At 38.5% G+C, this 23,797-nt stretch overlaps 1 protein-coding gene across 6 annotated transcripts in view; it reads left to right on the top strand.

Moving 5' to 3' along the window:
* The first annotated feature begins 124 nt into the window (after positions 1-124).
* LOC140632653 (UDP-glucuronosyltransferase 3A1-like) overlaps positions 125-23,797 on the top strand; it is a 34,865-nt gene continuing 11,192 nt past the window's right edge. The window contains exons 1-5 of one of the 6 annotated variants that reach the window (XM_072824894.1): positions 125-1,679; positions 3,471-3,661; positions 6,044-6,145; positions 14,249-14,357; positions 16,937-17,468. In XM_072824894.1, coding sequence (XP_072680995.1) covers positions 3,568-3,661; positions 6,044-6,145; positions 14,249-14,357; positions 16,937-17,468 — 837 coding nt within the window. In that variant the 5' untranslated portion in view covers positions 125-1,679; positions 3,471-3,567. The remainder of the gene's footprint in view (positions 1,680-3,470; positions 3,662-6,043; positions 6,146-14,248; positions 14,358-16,936; positions 17,469-23,797) is intronic. The other 5 variants (XM_072824893.1, XM_072824896.1, XM_072824895.1 and 2 more) reach the window with 5 other exon arrangements.

Here is a 23,797-nt window from a genome sequence, read left to right on the forward strand (position 1 = left end):
TATAGAGTTTAGCAGCACTAAGTACATTCATATTGTGGTGTAAACATTACTGATATCCATCTCTGGAACTTTTCATCTTTCCAAACTAAAACTGCACTGATTACCACCCCACACCCGCACTTCTGACTCTTGGCAAATCCCTGTCCTATTTTCTGTGTCTATGAATTCGATCTCAGGGTTCTTACCCCTTATCAATGGACTCCTCTTGCAGACCCAAACCTTCAGCAAGATAGCCCCACCTTCCTCCCCACTCCCTATTCCTAGACATAACCCCTGCTTAGTTCATTCTGTTGTTCCCTGAAAGGGAGATATATGTACAACTACCTTCAAAGGCCAAAGAAGCCATGAGACTGAAGAAAAAGGCAAACAGGTCCAGCTTGATGAGAAATGATTTATTATGAATATTTATTACATAAACATAAGACTGTCTTGGGCTGCCACAAGATTAGTAGGTCTCCACAATACCACCTCCAGCTAGACCTGCTTTAAAGGCTGGGGAGTATATACTGGGGGGCTGTCTAGAAGGAGTCATATCCTGAACTGATCAAGGAAGCTTTGCCTGGAGGGTGTACTTAAGGGTGAGTTAAAAGAAAAAAATGGAGGAAAGGGCTGTACTTAAGAAGGTTTTAGGCCACAGAGTAGTTATAGTGATGGAATTTCTCAAGATGGCCATAGTCTGGTTCATATACTCACTATCTCAGAAACTTTTCAGTCTCTCTCTCTTTCTTTCTGCTTTTTTTTTTTTTTTTCACTTTTCATGATATGACATGAGATATTGGCCAGCTCTTCCATTTTGGCCTTTGCTCTTACATCTCCCTTTCACCTCACCTCCAAGCTCAGGAAGCTTAGTCTCTGTCCTGCAGCTTGGCATGTGTGGCCCCCAAGGATTCCACCTGTGGTCTCTGTCCTGAGTCCCTCCTCTGAAGTGCTCCTCCTTTGATGCTCAGGCCTGGAGTCTGCCTTTGGGCCACAGCTCATGCTGTGGTTTTCACTTCCCATGATTCCCTTCTCAAGATTCTCACTCTTAAAAATGTAGTCATGGAGACCTCAAATACACAACTTGGACCTCCGTGTGAGTGAGGCTGTGGGGCCTCAGGTCCACGATTTGACTTAAAAAAATCATTAATTTGCCACTATGACAGTAATACTTGAATCAGGTAAGAAATATGAACGATGATAAAATGAGGGAAATTTGATGAGGAACAGAATTTCAGTTTCAAAATGTCTCCCCCTGTCTTATTTCCTAATTACAGGATAAAAAAAAAAAAAAAAAAAAAAAAAGCTTTACTGTTGACAATCTTGATGAACACCACCTTAAACAACAGAGTTATCAAGTCTAGAACAGAACATTCTGACATCATGTGCTTCCCATTGTGATTCGCTGAGATGGAATCAACACTACCTTTGTAGTGTTCTTGCCAAACTTCCTAGTAACCTGAAGTATAATGAGCAACATCAGGGAAACCCAACTGGGCATCTGTCATACAAAATAAGCAACTTGTAATCTTTAAAATGTCAATGACATGAAAGACAAAGAAAGGCTGAGAAACCAATCCTTACGAAAGGGGATAAGTAGATGCGATAACTAAAGGCGCTGTGTGATTCTGGATTGGCTCCTATACCAGCAAATTCATATCCCAACAGAGGTTATTATTCGGACAATTGGAGGGATTGGTAAGGTTTGTAGACAAAGTAATGTGATTGCATTCACATTAAAAGGTGCCTTCCTAGTGCACATTAAATTTTCACTGGGAAGACAATATCTGAACAGGTGATAATTGTGAATGTGTATGCATGTAATCACATGGCCTCAAAGACTATACAGCACAAACATGGAGAGAACTTGAAGAAAAATAATGGAATAATGTTGATAGAGTTTAAAAATCTTTCTAATGAATAATTTCAAACATTTATAAGACTAGAACTTCCTGGTGCCCACTTCCCAATCCTATTTTCATGCCTGTTCAGATCTGTAGACTGACCTTTAGAGGTTCAGAGCATCAGGTCAAGATCTGGCCCTCCAGAGGGGCTTAACACTTAGGGGACACCAGCATTTGTTATCAGCAAGTTAATTTCTGAAGAAACTCTGAGCAATAAGTGTAGGCATTTCCCATTGGGAATCAGCTTCTGGGATCTTGAGATGGGAGAGCTAGCAGAGATTTAAGCAGGTACCTGGGATATGGGGTATGGGGATGGCAGTATGAGGTCAAAGGAGCAGTTAGAAGGTAAGAAAATTTAGGGACTCCTGGGAGGCTCAGTGGTTGGGTGTCTGCCTCTGGCTCATGATATGATCTTGGATACTGGGATTGAGTCTCACATCACATTCCCCACAGGGAAGTGTCGTCTCCCTCTGTGTCTCTACTTCTCTCTGTGTGTCTCTCATGAATGAATAAATAAAGTCTTTTTTAAAAAGGAGGTGGAACCATATGATCCTCTCAGATGCAGAGAAAGCATTTGACAAAATACAGCATCCATTCCTGATCAAAACTCTTCAGAGTGTAGGGATAGAGGGAACATTCCTCAACATCTTAAAAGCCATCTACAAAAAGCCCACAGCAAATATCATTCTCAATGGGGAAGCACTGGGAGCCTTTCCCCTAAGATCAGGAACAAGACAGGGATGTCCACTCTCACCACTGCTGTTCAACATAGTACTGGAAGTCCTAGCCTCAGCAATCAGACAACAAAAAGACATTAAAGGCATTCAAATTGGCAAAGAAGAAGTCAAACTCTCCCTCTTCGCCGATGACATGATACTCTACATAGAAAACCCAAAGCCTCCACCCCAAGATTGCTAGAACTCCTACAGCAATTTAGTAGCGTGGCAGGATACAAAATCGATGCCCAGAAATCAGTGGCATTTCTATACACTAACAATGAGACTGAAGAAAGAGAAATTAAGGAGCCAATGCCATTTACAATTGCACCCAAAAGCATAAGATACCTAGGAATAAGCCTAACCAAAGAGGTAAAGGATCTATACCCTAAAAACTATAGAACACTTCTGAAAGAAATCGAGGAAGGCACAAAGAGATGGAAAAATATTCCATGCTCCTGGATTGGCAGAATTAATATTGTGAAAATGTCAATGTTACCCAGGGCAATTTACACGTTTAATGCAATCCCTATCAAAATACCATAAAAAGGAGGTGGGAACATTTGGAAAAGGATCTCTAAAATGGAAATCGGTTTGAGTGACCTGGAGGTGGAACTATCTTGGAAAGCAATTTCCTAAGGTCTCTGCATTCCTGGTTTAGAGTATCATCTCTGTGGAGAGCGATTACAGGGACAGAGAGGGGTTAAGGAGAGCTCACTGACCCCTCCTTCCCACTACCTGAGGTTAGGGAGGGTGAGAACAGAAGAGCCTATGGAGCAAGCACCCGGGGAGGAGGAGCAAAGGGCGAGCAGAGACAAACGGAAGAGCAGACAGCGGGATCCACCTCTCACCTCCTCCCAATCTGTCCCCTCAGTGCATTTCCTTGGCTGCCAGCACAGAGTGTGTCCCCAGGGCACAGGCTCAGGGCACAGGGCACAGGACTGGGCTCCACAGCTGGTCCAGGAGCGAACATGGCCAGACAGTGGGCGCTGCTGCTAGCCTGCCTCCTCCTGTCTGGGTTCCTGCTCTCAGAGGCCGCCAAAATCCTGACTGTATCCTCACTGGGTGAGTGCTTGGTGGGAAAATCAGAGACAGCTGCATCCCGGGTTTTCAGACTGGATTGTGTCCCAGGCTGGCTGAGGTAGAGGTGGGCAGGCCTGTGTCGCAGAGAGGTCCCCACTGCTGGGCTGGGGAAGTCAGTTCTTGAGAAAACAGTGGTTTCCTTTCTTCTCTTTTAATCTGCCTTGTAGGGAATCCCTGGGTGGCTCAGCGGTTTAGTGCCTGCCCCTTTGGCCCAGGGCATGATCCTGGCACATTAGGTTCCCTGCATGGAGCCTGCTTCTCCCTCTGCCTGTGTCTCTGCCTCTCTCTCTCTCTCTCTCTCTCTCTCTCTCTCTGTCTCTCTCATGAATAAATAAATAAAAACTTAAAAAAAAAAATCTGCCTTGTAGGTGCTTCCCATGGTGCATAGCTGGGGCCAGAATTTAGATCCAGGGCTGACCTGGAGACCTCGAGCCATCTACTCCAGGGTGAGGCTGGACGTTCAGAGGCATACCCCAGACGTCTGGAGGTGTGCAGTAGATGCTGTAGGAAGTGGAAGGCGAGGTCAGTTTAGGCTCTTGGAGGCCAAGGATGGGGACTCTTGTGGGCAGCAGCCCAGACTGGGAATGTGTCATTCACAGGACACCTGCAGAACTGATGGGCACAGGAGGGGACCCCAGGACAGTCAAGTCCTTGGGAGCCCCTCTCCCTTTTGCCCTTGCTGCTCGAAGCTTTTGAAGGATAGTGAAGCAGCCAATTCTGCAGGAAGTCAGGTTTATTTCCTTTACTTTGGCCCCAAAGCAACAGAAGGGGAATAGGAACATTTGTCAGGATAAGGAGGCATCATAGGATGGAGCTTCCCCAGGAAAATGTGGCATCATCATGAAAGGATAGGGGTCTCCCCAGGTCACGTTTAGATCCCCAAAAATCTGAGGAAAAAGCACAGAGTCTAATTGAGCATCTCTGTTTTATTTCCTGACAGTGACCCTGAGGGTCAGGGGAATAAGGGGCCTTTTGCAAGAGCCCACGAGACCTCCCTCATGGACACCCCAACTTTACTGTTTCTTATCTCTAGCCCGTCCTCTTTCCCAAACTCTACTCTTTACAGTGGAGATTCCTAAAAATCAGCATTTAAAAAACTTTGATTTCTATTTTAAATCTCTTTTTAGTAATAGTTAGAAGCAACAGAAAAAAAAAGAACTTTCTCACTTCTTGAAAGTGCATGTCGTCCAGACTCTGAGAGGGAGCAGGTGCAGGTGAGAGGCGCTGGAGGTCCCGTCTCTGTCCCAGAACGCACTGGGTCACCCAGACCCTTAGGCATGATGGCCTCTGTGAGAGGGCTTGTGCCCTGTATCCGTTTCTTCCTTGGGTTAAATGTGAGCCAGAGTAGGCAGTTGGAGGGAGTATGGTTTTGTGTTTTCGATAATCTGTGTTATCTCAGGCAATAGAATTATAGATTTTAAAAACTAGGGTAATTTCCACAGATACATCCCATTTCTATAGTCCTGCATCCCTCTCTGCTGACCCAATCATCATGAGATCTTTATCTTCCAAATAATCCCCACTTTCCCATATGGGCAAATTCTATTCCTTGACCCATAGATTCAAGAAAAATGCTCTTTGACATCACATAGTTTTAGATATTTTTGTGATAGAACCTGTACCTCCCCAGATGATCAAGCTTGTTTCCTTAGGATCCCAGGATTTTTGTAGGGTGAGTGATGTCCCAGTTTCTCATGCATACAGGATCCTGTAGTTCCACCCCAAGGGTCCACAGTTATTCTGAATTCTGTAATTTGATGTTCAGCAATTTTCAGGCCCCAACTGAGGAACGTCTTGCCAAATACATTTGAATCCGAAGGATTTGGGCTCTGAGCATTGGCTCTAACCCCCTTCTGCTTCCGTGGCTGTTTCTTGGACTGATATTCATGTTCCCATGTTTCTGGCTCCCTTGTTAATATAAATTCCAGAGAGAAGAATTCCAGAAATAGCTCTAATTGCTTCTCCTTTAGAAACACTTAATTCTCACATACATAGCACTGTGCCAAAATTTCTAGAAAACAGCTACTTCTTTAGGATATAGTATCTTCACTAAGCCTGCCTAAATTGCAGCATGTACCTAAACTAAGATCATGAACTTCTTCAAGCCTAAGCATAGAGAGGCTCATCTCATTGGCACAGAGACCTTAAATTGCAAAAGGGAATTTTTCATATAAGATTGCTACATGTCAAGATTTGGCCAGAAAGAATGTGGGTATCTGGTCTGGGGCTTATCCTAAAGAAACTCATTTTCTTCTACTAACCGTCAATGCTCTGCTCACTTATCCTGGATTTCCCTATCCCCAGTATCAGTTTCAGATTTTCCATTCTCACCTTTACAAAAATGAAATATTTTATTGTCCCTAGGTGGAAGCCATTATTTACTGCTGGACCGGGTATCTCAGATACTTCAAGATCATGGACATAATGTCACCATGCTTCTTTATGGAGGAGATTATTTAATCCCAAGTATGTTTTTTTTTTGTAATTATTAAATTTCTCTATCCCAGGAAAAGATAGACAATGTTTTTGTTTGTTTGTTTTTGTATAGCCTTGCTTAGCACAAAATCTTTTTGAATTTCTTGTACTAAAAAGATGGGGAAAGTGTGTGTGTGTGTGTGTGTGTGTGTGTGTGTGTGTGTGTTTGTTAAGTGCTGGATATCTTATTAGGAGGTATAGACCTGGCTTCCACAATGCCATATCTACATATTTTACCTCTGTAACTCGAGTGTCACTTCATTTTAGGGAAGCCTCCATACATTATTATCGATCAATAAACTCTGAGTTTACCTAAATGGGGCAACCTTTACTCTTTATAAGTCTATTCAGAATGTCTATTTCTCCTTAAGTTAACTTTGGTAGTTTATGTCTTTCTAAAAATTTGTCTGTATCATCTATTTTCTAATTTGTAGCATCTAGAGTTCATGAATTCTTTTGTAGTCCTTTGAATTTCTGTGTGGTCATTAGTGGTGTTCCTTCTTCCATTTTTGGTTTTTGTAATTTGAGTCCTTCTGTCTTGTTTGTGCATTTTCTTGATCTTTTCAAAGTACTCGGTTTGGCTTCATTGATTTCCTATTGTTTCCCTATTTCTAATTTTATTAATTTCTCCCTTATCTTTATTAATTCTAACATGTTCATTTTAAGTTTAGTACACCTTCTCTGGTGTCTTAAGGAGCCAGGATAGGTTATTGATTTGAGATATTTTTTTGAGAAACTTTGTTTTTAATATAAGCATCTATAGCTTTAAATTTCCTTCTAAATGCTCCTTTGGTGTATTCCATAAGTTTTAGTATTTAGTATTTTCATTTTCTTTCTTATTTTTTTTAAGATTTTACTTAGTTATTCATGAGAGACACAGAGAGAGGGAGAGAGAGAAAGGCAGAGACACAGGCAGAGGGAGAAGCAGGCTCATGCAGGGAGTGGGATGTGGGACTCGATCCCGGGTCTCCAGGATCAGGCCCTGGGCAGAAGGCAGGCACTAAACTGCTGAGCCACCCAGGCTGCCCTGTATTTTCATTTTCATTTGTCTCTAAGGATTTTATGATTTCATTTGTGATTTATTTTTGATACATTGCTTCTATAAAAAGTGTTAACTTCCATAATTTGTGAATTTTCTGGTTTTCTTTCTGTTGATTTCTAACTTCAACCTGTTGTGGTCAGAAGAAGTATGTTGTATGATACTTGTCTTTTAAAATATGTTGAGACTTACTTGTGGCTTAACATATGGTCTCTGCTAGAAAATGTCCCATGTATCCTTGAGAAGCATACCCATGTATGCTGTTGTTGTTGGGTAGAATGTTCTGTATATGTCTCTTACATCTAGTGTATCAGTGTGTTTAAATCTCCTATTTCCTTGCTGATCATCTTTCTGGTTATTTTATCCATCGGTTAGAGTATGACATTTCAATGATTAATATAGATCTGTCTATTTCTCCTTCAATTCTGTCAGTTTTTGCTTTAGACATTTTGATCATATCTTATTACGTGCATATATGTTTGTAATTGTTATATCTTCTTGTTGTATGAACTTTCATTAATATATAATGTTGTTATGTGTCTCTTTTAATCTTCTTTGATTTAAAATCTGTTATGTTGTCATAGGCTCATCTGCTTCTGCTTTCTTTTGGTTATTACTTACATGGAATATCTTTTTCCATCATTTCCCTTTTAGTTTATCTGTATCATTGGATCTAAAGTGAGTCTCTTGCAGACAGAATATACTTGGATTATATTTTTATTTGAGGCCTTTTAATTTTTGTTTTTATTTGTTTAATACATTTCATTTTGGAATAACTTTAGGTTTACAGAAAAGTTGTAAAGATACTACAGGAAGTTTCCATACACTCCACACCTTCTTGCCCCCATTGCTAATCCTATTTTATTTTTAATTTTTAATTATTATTATTTTTTGAAGCATAGTGACACACAATGTTACATTAGTTTCAGGTGTACAACGTAGTGATTTGACAACTATGTATGCACCACAAGTGTAGCTACAAACTGTCACCATACTAAGATATTACAGTTGGATTGTGTGTTCTTACCATTTTGTCATTCTCTTTTTTTTTAATTTTTTAAAATTTATTTATGATAGAGAGAGAGAGAGAGAGAGAGGCAGAGACACAGGCAGAGGGAGAAGCAGGCTCCATGCACCGAGAGCCCGACGTGGGATTCGATCCCGGGTCTCCAGGATCGTGCCCTGGGCCAAAGGCAGGCGCCAAACTGCTGCGCCACCCAGGGATCCCCCTGCCATTCTCTGTCTTTTGTTTGGAGAATTTAATCCATGTACATTTAATGTAATTACTGATAAAGAGAGACTTACTTCTGTCCTTTTGCTATTTGTTTTCTATATGCCTTTTAGCTCCCCCCCCTCACTTTCTGTATCACTGTTTCTTTCGTATTTGGTTAATTCCTTATAAAACATTAAATTCTTTTCTAATTCTACGTTGTGTATATTCTACAGTTATTTTGTGTGTGTGGTTACAATGGGGATTTCATTTAACCTTCTAAATCTGTGACACTCAGATTTTAATTTATACCAGCTTATTAACATTCAAACATGCTGCTCCTATATGGCTTCATCCCTAACCTTTTTGGTTAATTGATGTCACAAAATTACATTTTTATACATTGCTAATTATACATTAGTATATAATTATAATTACAAACTAATTATACATTAGTTTTTATTAGTTTATTAGTTTATTTTAATGTGCTGGTCTCAGGCACCCTTGGTGACTCAGTGGTTTAGCGCCGCCTTCAGCCCAGGGTGTGATCCTGGAAATCCAGGATCAAGTCCCATGTGAGGCTCCCTACATGGAGCCTGCTTCTCCCTCTGCCTCTCTCTCTGTCTCTGTGCCTCTCATGAATAAATAAATAAAATATTTAAAAAAATAATGTGCTGGTCTCTTAAATCATGTAGAAAACAAAAATGCAGTTATAAACCATTGTTACAATAGCAGTAGCTTTTATTATTGCCTGTTCATTTACCTTTTTTAAGTCTTTATTTCTTTATACACCTTTGAGTTTTATCTGATGTCCTTTTATTTTCCCCATGGAGAACACCCCTAAGTTTTCTCTGAGGGCAGTTCTAGTGGTAACAAACTCCCTTAGTTTTGTTTATCTGTGATTGCCTTAATTCTCCTTGACTTTTGATGGGTAGTTCTGCTGGATATAAGATTTTTTGTTGATTGTTCTTTTCTTTTACCATTAAAAAAAAGATGTTTATTTATTTATTTATTTATTTATTTATTTATTTATTTATTTGAGAGAAAGAGAGAGACAGAGAGAGAGTGAGTAGGGGAAGGGGGAGAGGGATAGGAAGAGGTAAAGAATCTCAAACAGACTTCCCATGGAGCATGGAGCCCAACACAGGGCCTATCCCACTACCCTGCGATTGTGACCTGAGCTAAAACCAAGAGTTGAATGCTTAATTCACTAAGCCACCCAGGTACCCCTTCTTTTAGCATTTTGAATATATTGGGCCACTTCCTTCTGGACTCCAATTTTTGTTTTTTGGCCTCCGAAATTTCTGATTACAAATCTTGATCATCTCATTGACAATCACTTATATGTGTTGAGTCACTTTTATCCTGCTGCTTTAATATTCTCTCTTTATCTTTCTCAATTTTGATTATAATGTGTCCTGATGTGGGTGGGTACCTGAGTTCATTTTCCTTGGAGTTTGTTGAGCTTCTTAGATGTTTATTCTAATATTTTTCATCCATTTGGGATATTTTCAGCTCTTATTACTTAAAATGTTCTCTCTATCCCTTTCTTTCTCTCTTTTCCTTGTGAGCATCCACAGTGCATATGTTGATCCTTTAGGCTGTGTTCTTTTCTGAAATCTTTTAACTTTCTGTTCTTCACACTTGATAATTTCCATTGTTTTATCTTCAGGTTCACTAATTATTTCTTCTGCTTGCTCAAATCTGCCTTTGAATCCCTATAGTGAAATTTTCATTTCATTTATTTTATTTTTCAGTTGTAGAATGTTTTCTGGTTTCTTTTTAGATTTTCTATGCCTTTATTGACATTCCTATTTTACATACACTTTTTCTTTGACCTTCTCCACATCTTCCTTTAACTCTTTGAGAATCTTTTTTTTAAAGATTTTTATTTATTTATTTTTTTAATACATTTATTTTTTATTGGTGTTCAATTTGGCAACATATAGAATAACACCCAGTGCCCATCCCGTCAAGTGCCCACTTCAGTGCCCGTCACCCAGTCACCCCCACCCCCCACCCACCTCCCCTTCCACCACCCCTAGTTCGTTTCCCAGAGTTAGGAGATTTTTATTTATTTATTCATGAGAGACACACAGAGGTAGAGACACAGGCGGAGGGAGAATCAGGCTCCATGCCAGGAGCCTGATGGGGGCCTCAATCCTCGGACTCCAGAATCATGCCCTGGGCCAAAGGCAGGTACTAAACTGCTGAGCCACCCAGGGATCCCCTCTCTGAGAATCTTTAAGGCAGTTACTTTAAAATCATTGTCTAGTATATCTGCCATCAGGTCTTTCTCAGAGACAGTTTCTGTTATTTTACTTTTTCCTTTGAATAAGCCTTAGTTTTCTTATAATTTTTTTTTGAAAACTGTCCATTTGAATCTGACACTGTGCTATATCTGGAGATGAGACTCTCCTCCTTTCTCTAGGATTCATAGATTTTAGTTATTAGTTTTTTTCATTAAAAAATTGTTCTGGGCTGACTTTGTGTTAAGGATCATTGTGAGGTATAAATTTTGGTATTCTTAGGTCTTTTCCAAGCCTTTTCCTCGGCTTGAGTGGACACTTTCTAATTTTCCTGGTATATGTAGTTGTTTTACAATGTCCTAACTTTTCATGTTTCCCTCCCAAAGAAGAAAATGAGAAAAATGATGGGAAAAGGGAACATCAGTCTTTTAAGACCCCCTTGAAGTCCATTCAGTCAGAGAGGGATGTGGCTGCAATGACAAAGCATAATCCAAAAATATTGCTGCTGATTTCTTTGTCTGTACTTCTGTGATCAGAAGCAGCAATCAGAGCTCAGATAGTTGATATTTGAAGGTCATTTTTTCCCACTTAGGCTCTTGAAACCTGTGTACAAGCTGTTCTATGAACACATACATATAGCTTTCTGCTTGGAGGCTGAGGAGTGGGGCATGGATAGTTGCTACTGTGAAAAGAGCTGACATGACTAAAATTATCTGCAATTTATTTATTTATTTATTTATTTATTTCAATTTTAAGATTTTATTTATTTATTTATGAGAGACATAGAGAGGCAGAGACATAGGCAGAGATGGAAGCAGGCCCCCTGCTGGGAGCCCAGTGCAGAACTCGATCCAGGGCCCTGTGATCATGCTCTGAGCTAAAGGCAGATGCTCAACCACTGAGCCACCCAGGTGCCCCTTATCTGCAATTTATAGTTAAGGACTTCTCCTAGTCATTGAAAAGCATCAGTTGACTGCAGAATTCCCAAATAGTTATTTTAGACAAATTCTGTCAGTGGAATTGTCTAGGTCAGGAGACAGATTACTGGTACTCCACTGTCTAACTATACCTTCTCCACTGCCTTGTAACCTATTATTTCTTTTCAGAATTTTACATATATTTATGTAGTTAAATATAAATATATATGAACATATAAATTTATACATATGTGTATGTATATATAGCAGAATTTTCATATAAATGTATTTCATATATATATAAAATGTTCACCAGTTGCTGTTTGAAAGTAGGTCTCATGCTGGAAACAAAACCATAATAGGTATTTGACAGTGTCAGGGGTGGAAGGACCTTCAACTGAGCAAGTAATTCGTCTGAGGAATTTTAAGTGAGGTGCCATGGCTTGCGCTTTATTTAGGGCAGCAGCACATCCCTCTTTGTAAATTCCTATGTGAATGTTTGTGTCCTAAATGAGTATGCTCAATGAATCTCTGCAAAAGGAGGTTTTCCTCAATGTAGTGTCATACATGTGTTTCTGGAAAGAGTTAAATGTGGTTAAGATCTTGCTGACAAAGCTTGTGTGCGGGGCTGTTGAGGTAGTCCATGAGAAGCCAGCTACAAAATGATTTGTGTCCTTCAAAGATGAAGGTGAAGAGACACTGCAGCTGAGAACTTGTTGAAATAGGAATTGAACAGAATATATTCCTAAATCTATGCTTGCAAAGTATCTATTAGTACTTAGTAGATATAGTCAGCAATTTCAGTAATATTGGAAATGGTGGCCCTAATATGATGACATTAGCAGTAAAGTTATAACAGTACGCTGAGAGGCACCATTCATTCAGGTTTAAGAATAGTCTAAATTAGGCTATTAAATGGGGAAGCAGTGGAGAAAATCATTCCTTGTTAATAGATACATTTTAATGGATTTAATCTTTGAAGGAATTCTATTAAATATATTTGGTTCCGTTAACAGTTTTAATATGCTTGGCAGATCCAATGAATCCCTTTTTGTTGTGCTGTTAGTGCTAAAACCTTAATTTTAACTTATGACTTTTCACATAAGAGCAACCATAGCTACTATGATATTACTTAACCAATTGATCTTATGACTATAGGATATTTAATCCCAGTAGTTAAGACAGGACATGCATAGTTGTCCTCTATCTAATATCTTGTTAACTCCTAAGACTACAGAGATACTTTGATAAATTTGGTGAGCTCTTTAGACATACCTGTTATGTTCCCCCAGTACTGACCAAGACCATTAAGGTTTGTCTTTGCTGTATCCATCTGATGTTAGAAGTAGTTTAGAACCTCTGATGTAGAGCCACAGAAGCCAATCTGTGTCATTTATCTGTAATAATTTCTTTTTAAGTAATGTTAGATTCCACATATGTCAAAGCTGAGAACTCTTTTAATTTATTACAGAGTACTGTCTATAATGGGGGCAGTCCTGGAGACACACAACCATTGGTCACAGACTTCTACCTACCCTAGTGTCAATCACAGCTCATGCTGGATCCAGAAGCACAATCCAAGCTGATATAGAAGAGGGATTTGTGTGAGACACATGACCCAGGGCTACTGAAAGTCCAAACCCATACTTTTGTCCCAAAATGCCAATTGTGAAAGCTTCTGAGTGGGATGGATGAGGATTCCCCTACTTGGGTCTGGCTTGCTTGGCTTGAAACTCTTGCTCACACAAGGGATGGCATTTTTTTTTTTATTGGAGTTCAATTTGCCAACATATAGCATAACACCCAGTGCTCATAAGGGATGGCATGTTGAGGCTTTCTTCTCTGTCTGCCAAGATATGTCACAGAGGGTTAAGGGTGAGATGAAGCTTGAAAGCTGTCATCAGTCCAACTTCAAAAATGGCATCAGACTCTTTATTACACGTAAGTTATGGAGGAGATGCCAAGATATGAAGTAGAGTTGCAGAAGACTATTTTGTTTAATTAGCCTTTGGCATATTTTTGACTGAATCAAAAACCTTTGCATGTATCACTTTTAAGAAATAAAAATGATTTTTTTCCAAGAGACTAAGGACTGGGAAACTGGGATAAAATAAGATTTGTATTTAAATACAAAGTGTAGGAGCACCTGGTGGCTGAGTCAGTTAAGCTTCTGCCTTCAGATCAGGTCATGATCCCAGGATCCTGGCATCAAGCCCCATGTCAGGCTCCCTGCTCAGTGGGGAGCTTGATTCTCCTTTTCCCCTCTGCTTGTGCTCTCTCTTTTACTCTCTCTTTCTCTCTCAAATAAATAAATAAATAAATAAGATCTTAAAAAAATAAATACATTGTGTACCACTTACTATATGTGCAACCTTGACAAATGATCTTATACTCCATTTAGCTTTGTTTTCTCACCTGTAAAATGACGAATATCTATGCCTTTACTTGAAAACTTTAAATTGAATAAAAGTAATTGAATTTTTATAAGATTCTCAAGGAATATTATCAGATCCTATGATTGAAGAAATGAAGAAGCAAGCAAAAAAAAAAACCTCTAAAAGCAAACAAATATATATAAAATTATTGGAATAAAAATATGATATCATTGTGCTAATATTAATCTGGGTTGTATGACATAATTACATATTTCTTATTGGTGTTTTAATTTTTTTTATTTAGAAGAGAAGGAAAGTGTATACCACGTTATCAGTTGGCTTCTATCTGAGGAACATGAAAAAGAATTAAAGAAATATTTTGATTTCTTTATGCAAGAAGCTTTGCAGGGCAGGTAATTTCTTTTATTTTCTGAATGAAAGACTTACCATTTTAGTGATACAAATAAATGGTTGGATGCATGGATACTTGGAGCAAATTTAAGAGAAGTGGATGGATGTGTAGATGGTTGGGGAGATCAATGATAGGTGACAGTGAATGGATGGAGTAGATGAATTTTGCACTCCCAGCCAGTCAATCTGTGTATTTTGGCTCTTCCGTTAAAAGCATGAAAGTATTTCTGTATAACATGGGGGAATGTTCCTTCTTGATCTTCCTGGCAACACTTCATCTACAATGTTTTTGTATATACTCTCTGCAACATAGAAGGCAGGATAGACAACATAATTTCTCATTCTTGGTAGGCATATCAGAGCCACCACTTTGAGCTGGTATATTTCTAATTCATTTAAAAACCCAAATAACTTAGAGATACCCAGTGTGAGATTAGTCTGAGAGTTTTTGTCATTACCTGGGATGTATAGAAAATTCTTCATCTTTGACACAAGGGGGAAAGATGCATATTAATTCCTTTAGCTTGGTTAATTACAGTGGACTAACCCCACCTTCCTTTCTTCCTTAAAAATTTTATTCAGTAATCAAGGTGATCCTAAAATCTGGCTTTTTCTCATAAAGCCTTTTCCTTACCTAAAGTAGAAGACAAAATTCTCTTGTCTATGAGATCTTATCTAAAATAGTCATTTTAGGAGTCTTTATGACAGAACATAAAGACTCCTAACTCTGGGAAACGAACTAGGGGTGGTGGAAGGGGAGGAGGGCTGGGGTGGGGTGAATGGGTGACGGGCACTGAGGGGGGCACTTGACGGGATGAGCACTGGGTGTTATTCTGTATGTTGGCAAATTGAACACCAATAAAAAATAAATTTATTATTAATAAAATAAAATAAAATAGTCATTTTAAACTTTGTCTATATCATCTTTATTATTATTCATAATTTTTAAAGTATATATCTTGTCTCTTCTCCCCCACTTTGAAGACTGGTTGTATACACATGTTACGTATGGCAAGTATTTTGTTCAGTTTATTAGCTTAATTTCAAATATGATTAATGCTCTACTTTTGAGTAATCTGTACTTCATATCTTGAATTTATGCACAATATGTAGCAATCATGTAAAATTGTTTAAAAATATAGGATCATTCAGCTAATCATCTGTCACTTAAAGTCGGTTCTTTTTTTTAAGATTTTATTTATTTATTCATGAGAGACACAGAGAGAGAGAGAGGCAGAGACAGAAGCAGGCTCCCTGCAGGGAACCTGATGCAAGATTTGATTCCAGGACCCCAGGATCATGCCCTGAGCCAAAGGCAGATGCTCAGCCACTGAGCCACCCAGGTGTCCTACTTAAAATCGATTCTAAAGTACTTCTTTTTTAATAATAAATTTATTTTTTATTGGTGTTCAATTTGCCAACATACAGAATAACACCCAGTGCTCACCCCATCAAGTGCCCCCCTCAGTGCCCGTCACCCATTTACCCCCACCCCCCGCCCCCCTCCCCTTCCACCACCCCTAGTTCGTTTCCCAGAGTTAGGAGTCTTTATGTTCTGTCTCCCTTTCTGATATTTCCCACACATTTCTTCTCCCTTCCCTTATAAAGATTCTAAAGTACTTGTGGGCATCTACATATTGCTAATGAGCTCTCACCTGTTTAAGCCTTCCTTAAGTGAGCTGACATGGTATAGTTTTGTACAGGTTACAAGTTTGCAGAGCTATTGATTCTCTCAGTCCTTCATTCAGGTAGCAGGTCTCCAAAGCACCTGCACCCATAACCTCTGGTCAAGAAGATTCTCATCTGTTGCCCATATATTGTACAAAAAGGGTCATTTTCTTTGCAGGCACTGACAGGAAAACATTGAAGGAGGATAATGCCATATATAGTGTCTTAATTAGGTATCGGTAAAATTTTAGCATGAAATGGAAAGGTTAATAGTAAGCTTCAAACAGACTTTTTATTTGTTTTAAATTGTTTACCTCATAGGCTAGAAAGATGTAAATCTCATGTTCAGCTTAGAATTTGGGTTCTAATACTACCATCAGATAGTTCCTTGTGTGAGGTCATCTGTCAAATGGAGAATGTACAAAACTTAAGGAACAGAACATGGCTATATTATCAATACTGTGGACTCTGCTACCAAGTTAGTTCCACAGGTAGGCTGGTAAAGAAGACTGTCACTCATAAAAAGTCAGATAATGTTCATAGAGATGAAAGTTAAAGAGAGCATCACGGAATGTATCAGGTAGACATCGAATTGTGAGGTCTGCTATAGTCAGAGATGGCTCCCACAGTGGAAGGCTCTTGAATTGGCATGGATGGTGGGTGGATATGATTGGCTGGAGAAAGGGGACGGGAGAGAGTGAGAACATTTTAAGAAACAGAACACCCAGAGCAGAGTGACCAGAACAGTTATTTGTTGAACACTGGTAAAATAGGTGGTCTGCTGCCAGGTATGGTCTCACTTACCTGGGATATTTTCTTTGTAGCCCAAGATTCCTTTATGTATTGTGAAATTAACACCTCCAGTGAATGTTTGCCCTTACTTTCCTTTTTTTTTTTTTTTTTTTTTCTACAGAGAAGCATTTGACAACCTTGTAAAGTTAATGGAACAATTGGGGATTCAATGCAGTAATTTGCTAAGGAGAAGTGACATCATGGATTCCTTAAAAAATGAGAATTTTGACTTGGTATTTGTTGAAGCATTTGACTTCTGTTCTTTCCTGATTGCTGAGAAGCTTGGGAAGCCATTTGTGTCAATTCTTCCCACCCCCTTTGGCAGTGTGGACCTTGGGCTACCAAGCCCTGTGTCTTATGTTCCAGTATTCCATTCCTTGTTAACTGACTGCATGGATTTCTGGAGCCGAGTGAAGAATTTTCTGATGTTCTTTGATTTCTTCATGAAACAATGGCAAATCCAATCTACGTTTGACAAGACCATCAAGGAACATTTCCCGGAAGGTGCTAGGCCAGTTTTGTCTCATCTTCTAAAGAAAGCAGAGCTGTGGTTTGTTAACTCTGACTTTGCCCTTGAATTTGCTCGGCCCCTGCTCCCCAACACTGTGTATGTTGGAGGCTTAATGGTCAGACCTGTTAAACCAGTGCCACAAGTAAGTAAAACTGTAGCTCTCGATGTGGACTTCATGTAAAGCTCTTCAGTGTAGAATTAGTGGCTCCCCTTCCGGTGGGCACAGGGATTGAAGCAGGGTGAGACAAGCAAAACACCTAGAATGTACATTTTTATTTTATTTTTAATTTTCTAGTCTATTTTATTGTATTCTATTTTATTCTAAATTTTATTTTATTTTGGTAAAAACACTTAGTATGATATCTACCCCCTTAACAAATTTTTGAAAGTACGATATAAACTATTGACTGTAGGCACCATGTTGTGCATCAGATTTCTACATCTTATTAATCTCACTTAACTTCATAACTCTTCCTCTCCATGGAATAGTAAGTACCTATTATCCCCTTCCCCCAAGCCCTGGAAACCAACTTCTACTTTTGATTCTATGAACTTGACTATTTTTGATGTTACATATAAGTGAAATCCTGCAATATTTGCTTTTCTGTTATTGGCTTATTTCACAAGTGAGATATGAGAGGATATTTTCATAACTATCCTCTGGCTTCAGTGAGACTGGTTACACATTTGGCTGAGGTACCCTTTTATTTAGATTCTGGATTTCTTATAAGGAGAATTTGAGCATGAAATGTTGCCAAGAATTGGCATGTTTTTAGGGGGAAGGAGTGCTAGGGCTTCCCACTCTGCCATCTTGCTTATCCCAGGACCCACTTTTCAGGAAGCCCTTTCTGTAAGGGTCATGGAAGTACTGTTAGGTCTTACCTGACCCTGTTATTGAGAATCTCTTTAGGTAACAGCCCTAAACTGTTCCTTACCCTGGTCCTAGCCTTCTGGTAAAAATGCTTCAACATGTTGATATTTTAATTTTCAATTTTTATGATCACAGGCAAATACTTATGAAGTGGGAGTCTACCACATGAAAGAATTTTTAAGGAGATTGTTTATCCATAACTAAATATAAACGAGAGAGAGAGAGTAATGTAATGTAATAATGTAATGAGGTGGGACTGGGTGCAAATGATGGCTAGATCTGCAGGCATCATCTCCAATGGCTCCTTCGTGTAGAGCCCTAACTCCTGGCTCAGCCGAGATGTTCTGATTTGATTGGTCTGGGATTGGGTCTACATATTTTAAGTTTTAAATGCTACCCAGGTGGTCTGAATGCAGAGCCTGAACTCAAAACTACTGCTCTCAAAGTTATCAAAATGAATTAAAGCTATGATTAGTGGCTGCCCGTTGCCTGTAGGTGCTGGGTTGCTATTGTACAGAAATTATCTCATACATTGTATATTGTGCCACTTTGAGGGAATAGTGATGATCTCCAATTTTATAAAGGCGAGGACAAATAATCAGGTGGTGTACATAATATTCCCAGTACTATTCAGCTCAGGGCAGCAAAGGCCTAAACCTGGCCTGGGCTTCCCAGGTGCCAAAATATCTACCCTTCCCCTACTGACCTTGCATTGAGTGAACAGAAAATTTTGGGGAATGGTTCATGGGCAAAATGGACTTTGATTCATGGTGGCATTTTTTAAGAAATGGAACTGGGGAGGAAGATGCAGCAGGTTGAGGAGACAAGGGCTCCAATGTGTGGAGGTGTAAGTGAGACGGCCATGAGACTGGGTTCCCTCAGTGGCATTGGCCAGACTAGAGTAGTGGAAGATTCAATTGCACAAATAAGACAAGGCCAAAACACATGTTCTACCTGACATGATGGTGGGTAAGTTTTGGAATTGAGACAGGAGTTATTAGGGAGGAGAATAATGGAAGTTAAGGTGTGTAATCTGTGAGATAACAGATGCTTATGTAATTTTTCTTCTTTTTCCCATTTTAAAAAATTGTGATCAAATATACATAGTATAAAATTTACCATCTTAACCATAGTGAAGGGTACAGTTCAGGGGCATTAAGAACTTCCACATTTTGTGCAACCGTTACCTACATCCATCTCCAGAACATTTTCCTCTTCCCAAACTGAAACCTCATACCCACTCAACAGTGACTTCTCATTTCCTCTCTGCCTCCAGACCCTGGCAACCACTACTCTTCTTTTGTCTGTATGAATTTGACTACTCTACGCACCTTATACAGGTGGAATCATACAATATTTGTTCTTCTGTGATAGCTTATTTCACTTTGCATAATGTCTTCAAGATTCATCCATGTTGTAGTATGTGTCCAAAGTTCTTTCCTTTTTGGGCAGAGTAATATTTCATTGTGTCTGTATATACCATATTTATTTATCTATTTATCTGTCCTTAGGCACATGGGTTACTTCCACTTTTGTCTAAGGTGAATAAGGCTGCTATGAACAGTAGTGTACAAATATTTGTTGGAATCCCTACTTTTAATTCTTTTGGTAATATACTGAGAAATGGAATTTCTGGGTCATATGATAATTGCATATTTCATTTTTTGAGGAACCGCCATACAGTCTTTCACAGTGGCTGTCCCAGTTAACATTTCCACCAACAATGTGTAAGAGTTCCAACTTTTCCATATCTTCACAAACACTTGACATTTTCTGTTTTCTTTATGTGATTAAAAAAAATTGTTCTTAGCTATCCTAATGGGTGGGAAGTGGTGTCTTGTTGTGATTAGATTAGAATTTCCCTGATTAGTGAAGTTTACCATTTCATAAGCTTATTGGCCATTTATGTATCTTCTTTGGAGAAATACTTGCTCAAGTCTTTGCCCATTTTTGAATCATGTTTGTTTTTTGGGTAGAGTAGTTCTTTATATAATCTGGCAATCAATCTTTTTAGATATATGACTTGCAAATATTTCTCCATTCCCTGAGTTGCCCTTTCACTATTTTGATAGTGTCTTTTGACACACAGAGCTTTTCTTTTTGTTGAAATCCAATTCAGCTATTTTTTGTTTCGTTGCCTGTGCTATTGGTGTCTTATCCAAGAAACCACTGCCAAGTTCAGTTACATAAAGAGTTCTCTCTGTATGTTCTAAGGATTTTATACATATAGCTCATATTTTTAGGTCTCTCCTCTGTTTTAGGTTGACTTAGTATCTGGTATAATGTAATGGTTCAACTTCAGTATTTTGCATGTGAATATCCAGTTTTCCAATGCCATTTGCTGAAAAGACTGTCTTTACCTAATGAATGGTCTGGCACCTTTGTCAAAAAAGTTATTTGACTAAATATACCTGGGGATATTTCTGGACTTTCTATTTTACCTTGTTGATCTATACATATGTCTTTTTGTCATAGCACATTATTTTGAATATTATAGCTTTGTAGTATCCTTTGGCATCAGGAAATATGAGACCTCCAACCCTGTACTTTTTTTCTTATACTGTCTTGGGCACTCAGTGTTTTTGAAATTCCATATCAAATTTAGGATAGTTTTTTTTTATTTCTGCCAAAAGAGAAGATTGTTCACTATTGATAGAGTTTGCATGGTATCTGTGAATCATCTTGGGAAGTACTGACTTCTTTAAAGTACTGAAGTACTAAAGTCTTCTAATCCATGAAGCCTGGATTTCTTTTTCCATTTATTTGTGTCTTTTTATATTTCCTTCAGTGATGTCTTTTAGCTTTCAATGTAAAATCTTTTACCTCCTTGGTTAAGTTTACTCCTGAGTATATTTTTATTCTTTGATTCTATTGTAAATGGAATTGGTTTTCTAATTTTCTTGAAATGTTCCTTATTAATATATAGTAATACATTTGATATTTCGAGTTGATTTTGTTTCTTGCTATTTTTCTAAATTGCTTATTAATTGTGACAGTTTTTTTGGTATGTGAGGAATCTTAGAGTTGTCTACATATAATATCTTGTCATGTGCCATTATTTTTTGAAGCAATATTTCTGCTTTTTTCTCTTTCTCTTCTTCTGTGACCTCCACAATGCATATATTAATCCACATGAGGGGTCATATGAGTCCCTGACATTCTATTCACTTTTTTTTAATCCTTTCTCCTTTTTGGTTTTTAGACTTGATATTTTAGATGACCTATCTTCAAGAGAACTAAGTTTTTCTCCTGTTTGGGTCTGCATTGAATTACTCCAGTGAATTTTTCAATTCAGTTACTGTATTTTTTTATTTTATTTTTTTTTTTAGTGTCTAATCTTACCTTTATTTTTTAAAAAAAAATTTTAATTGGAGTTCAATTTGCCAACATATAGCATAACACCCAGGGCTCATCCTGCCAAGTGCCCCCCTCAATGTCCATCACCCAGTCACCCCCACCCCCCGCCCACCTCCCCTTCTACTACCCCTTGTTCATTTCCCAGAGTTAGGTGTCTCTCATGTTTTGTTAGCCTCACTGACATTTTCACTCATTTTCTCTCCTTTCCCTTTATTCCCTTTCACTAATGTTTATATTCCCCACATGAATGAGACCATATAATGTTTGTCCTTTCCCGATTGACTTATTTCACTCAGCATAATACCCTCCAGGTCCATCCATGTCGAAGCAAATGGTGGGTATTTGTCGTTTCTAATGGCTGAGTAATATTCCATTGTTTTTTTTTATAATAAATTTATTTTTTATTGGCGTTCAATTTACCAACGTACAGAATAACACCCAGTGCTCATCCCATCAAGTGCCCCCCTCACCCCCACCCCCCGCCCTCCTCCCCTTCTACCCCGCCTAGTTCGTTTCCCAGAGTTAGGAGTCTTTATGTTCTGTCTCCCTTTCTGATATTTCCCACACATTTCTTCTCCCTTCCCTTATATTCCCTTTCACTATTATTTATATTGTATACATAGACCACTACTTCTTTATCCATTCATTTTTTGATGGATTTTTTGTTTTATTTAGTTTGTTCTTTTAGAAAAATAATTTGTCTCCTCTTGCTATTATCTGTTTGTTCATATATTGTCTTCTTGATTTCCTTTAGATCTTTGTCCATGTTTTTCTTGAGCTCTTTGCACATGTTAGGCAATTTTAAAGCCCTTGTTTAGTTAGTCCAATATCTGTTTCTTCAATGAGAGTTTCTAGAGATTTATTTTGTTCCTTTAAATGACACATTTTGGCTTTCTATTCTTTCTTTGGTTTGTCTTGTGATCGTCTGTAGAAAGTTTTGGGCATTTGTAAAAACAGTCACCTCTACTTGTATTTGCAGGCTGCCATGGAACACTTTCACTAATTAGTGGGGAATGTTTTAATATTTTGGGTCAGCCAGGGAAGACAACTTAGAGTATTCTTAGGTACTTCCTAAGCATTTTTTTCTATCTGGCCTTTGTGTATACTTTTATTCACCCAATTCTTTCTGTATAGTTGTCTAATATTAATGTCTTACATTCCCAGAGTCTTACCCAAAGTCTGTTCAGGGTATTAGGTGTTCTGTTATATTTTATTTCCATAATCTCTTGCCCTCAAGATTCTAAGTCTATGGTAGCCCTGAAAGTTTTCCCTGGCATGGTAACTTCTACTGTCTTGCAAGACTCCCACCAGCCTGATATCGGAGCTATATTGCCATTCCCAGTCAGAGCTCCAAGTCTGGTGAGACTTACACTGGTCACTTGGGAGCCTATAAAGTGGTTACAATGTTGCAAATTGTTTCAGTTCTACTCCTGCTGCTGAAGGCAGGGCCAGGACTGCTGCCTCTGGATCTGGCATGGCACTCCAGGAAGACAGTAAAAATGCCATGGAAATTCTCACTGTTTGTAGTGTTTTTTTTCTTCCTTGAATCACATCACATATGTTTGGTTCCTCCATATCATTGAGTATTTTCCCAAGTCCTATAAAGTTTATTTGAGTCAATCTTTAGCTTTTTTTGTCCTTTCATTTAATCTGTGAAGGGCTGGGATTATGTAGCTTCTTATTATGACATCATGCTCTGCCCTTGCCAGTTTTAAGTTATAGATTTACATTGATCTTGTAAATGTCAAATGACAACAAAGCCAATTTTAGTTGTCCTTTAGGATGGTAGTTCTTAGAGTGTTGTGCAGGATGGAGTTAAATAGGGCCAGAATTGCACAATGAGGTAAAAGACTGGCAGCTGGGGACAGCCAGCAAATGCAGAGAAAGGAAGAAATAGATGTTTTGCAGAATTGACAAAAACACATTAATCTAATTTGGGGGATATTACATCATGAACTTCTTTAAGAATCATCTGGAGGTGGCTACATACTAAGTAATATCAGACAAAATAGACTGATGTCAAAACTTTTACAAGAGATAAAGAATATTTTATAAATAGTTTAATATAACAAAGTCAATCAGCATAATATAACACATTAATAGAGTGAAAGGGGTAAAAAAGCATATTATCTCAAGAGATGCAGAAAAGACATTTGACAAACTAACACTGTTTCATGATAAAAACACTCATAATACTAGAAATAGAAAAGTACTTCTCGAATGTGATAGAGCATTTATGAAAT

The sequence above is a fragment of the Canis lupus genome, chromosome 4, assembly GCF_048164855.1.
Source record: "Canis lupus baileyi chromosome 4, mCanLup2.hap1, whole genome shotgun sequence".
Taxonomy (NCBI): Eukaryota; Metazoa; Chordata; class Mammalia; order Carnivora; family Canidae; genus Canis; species Canis lupus.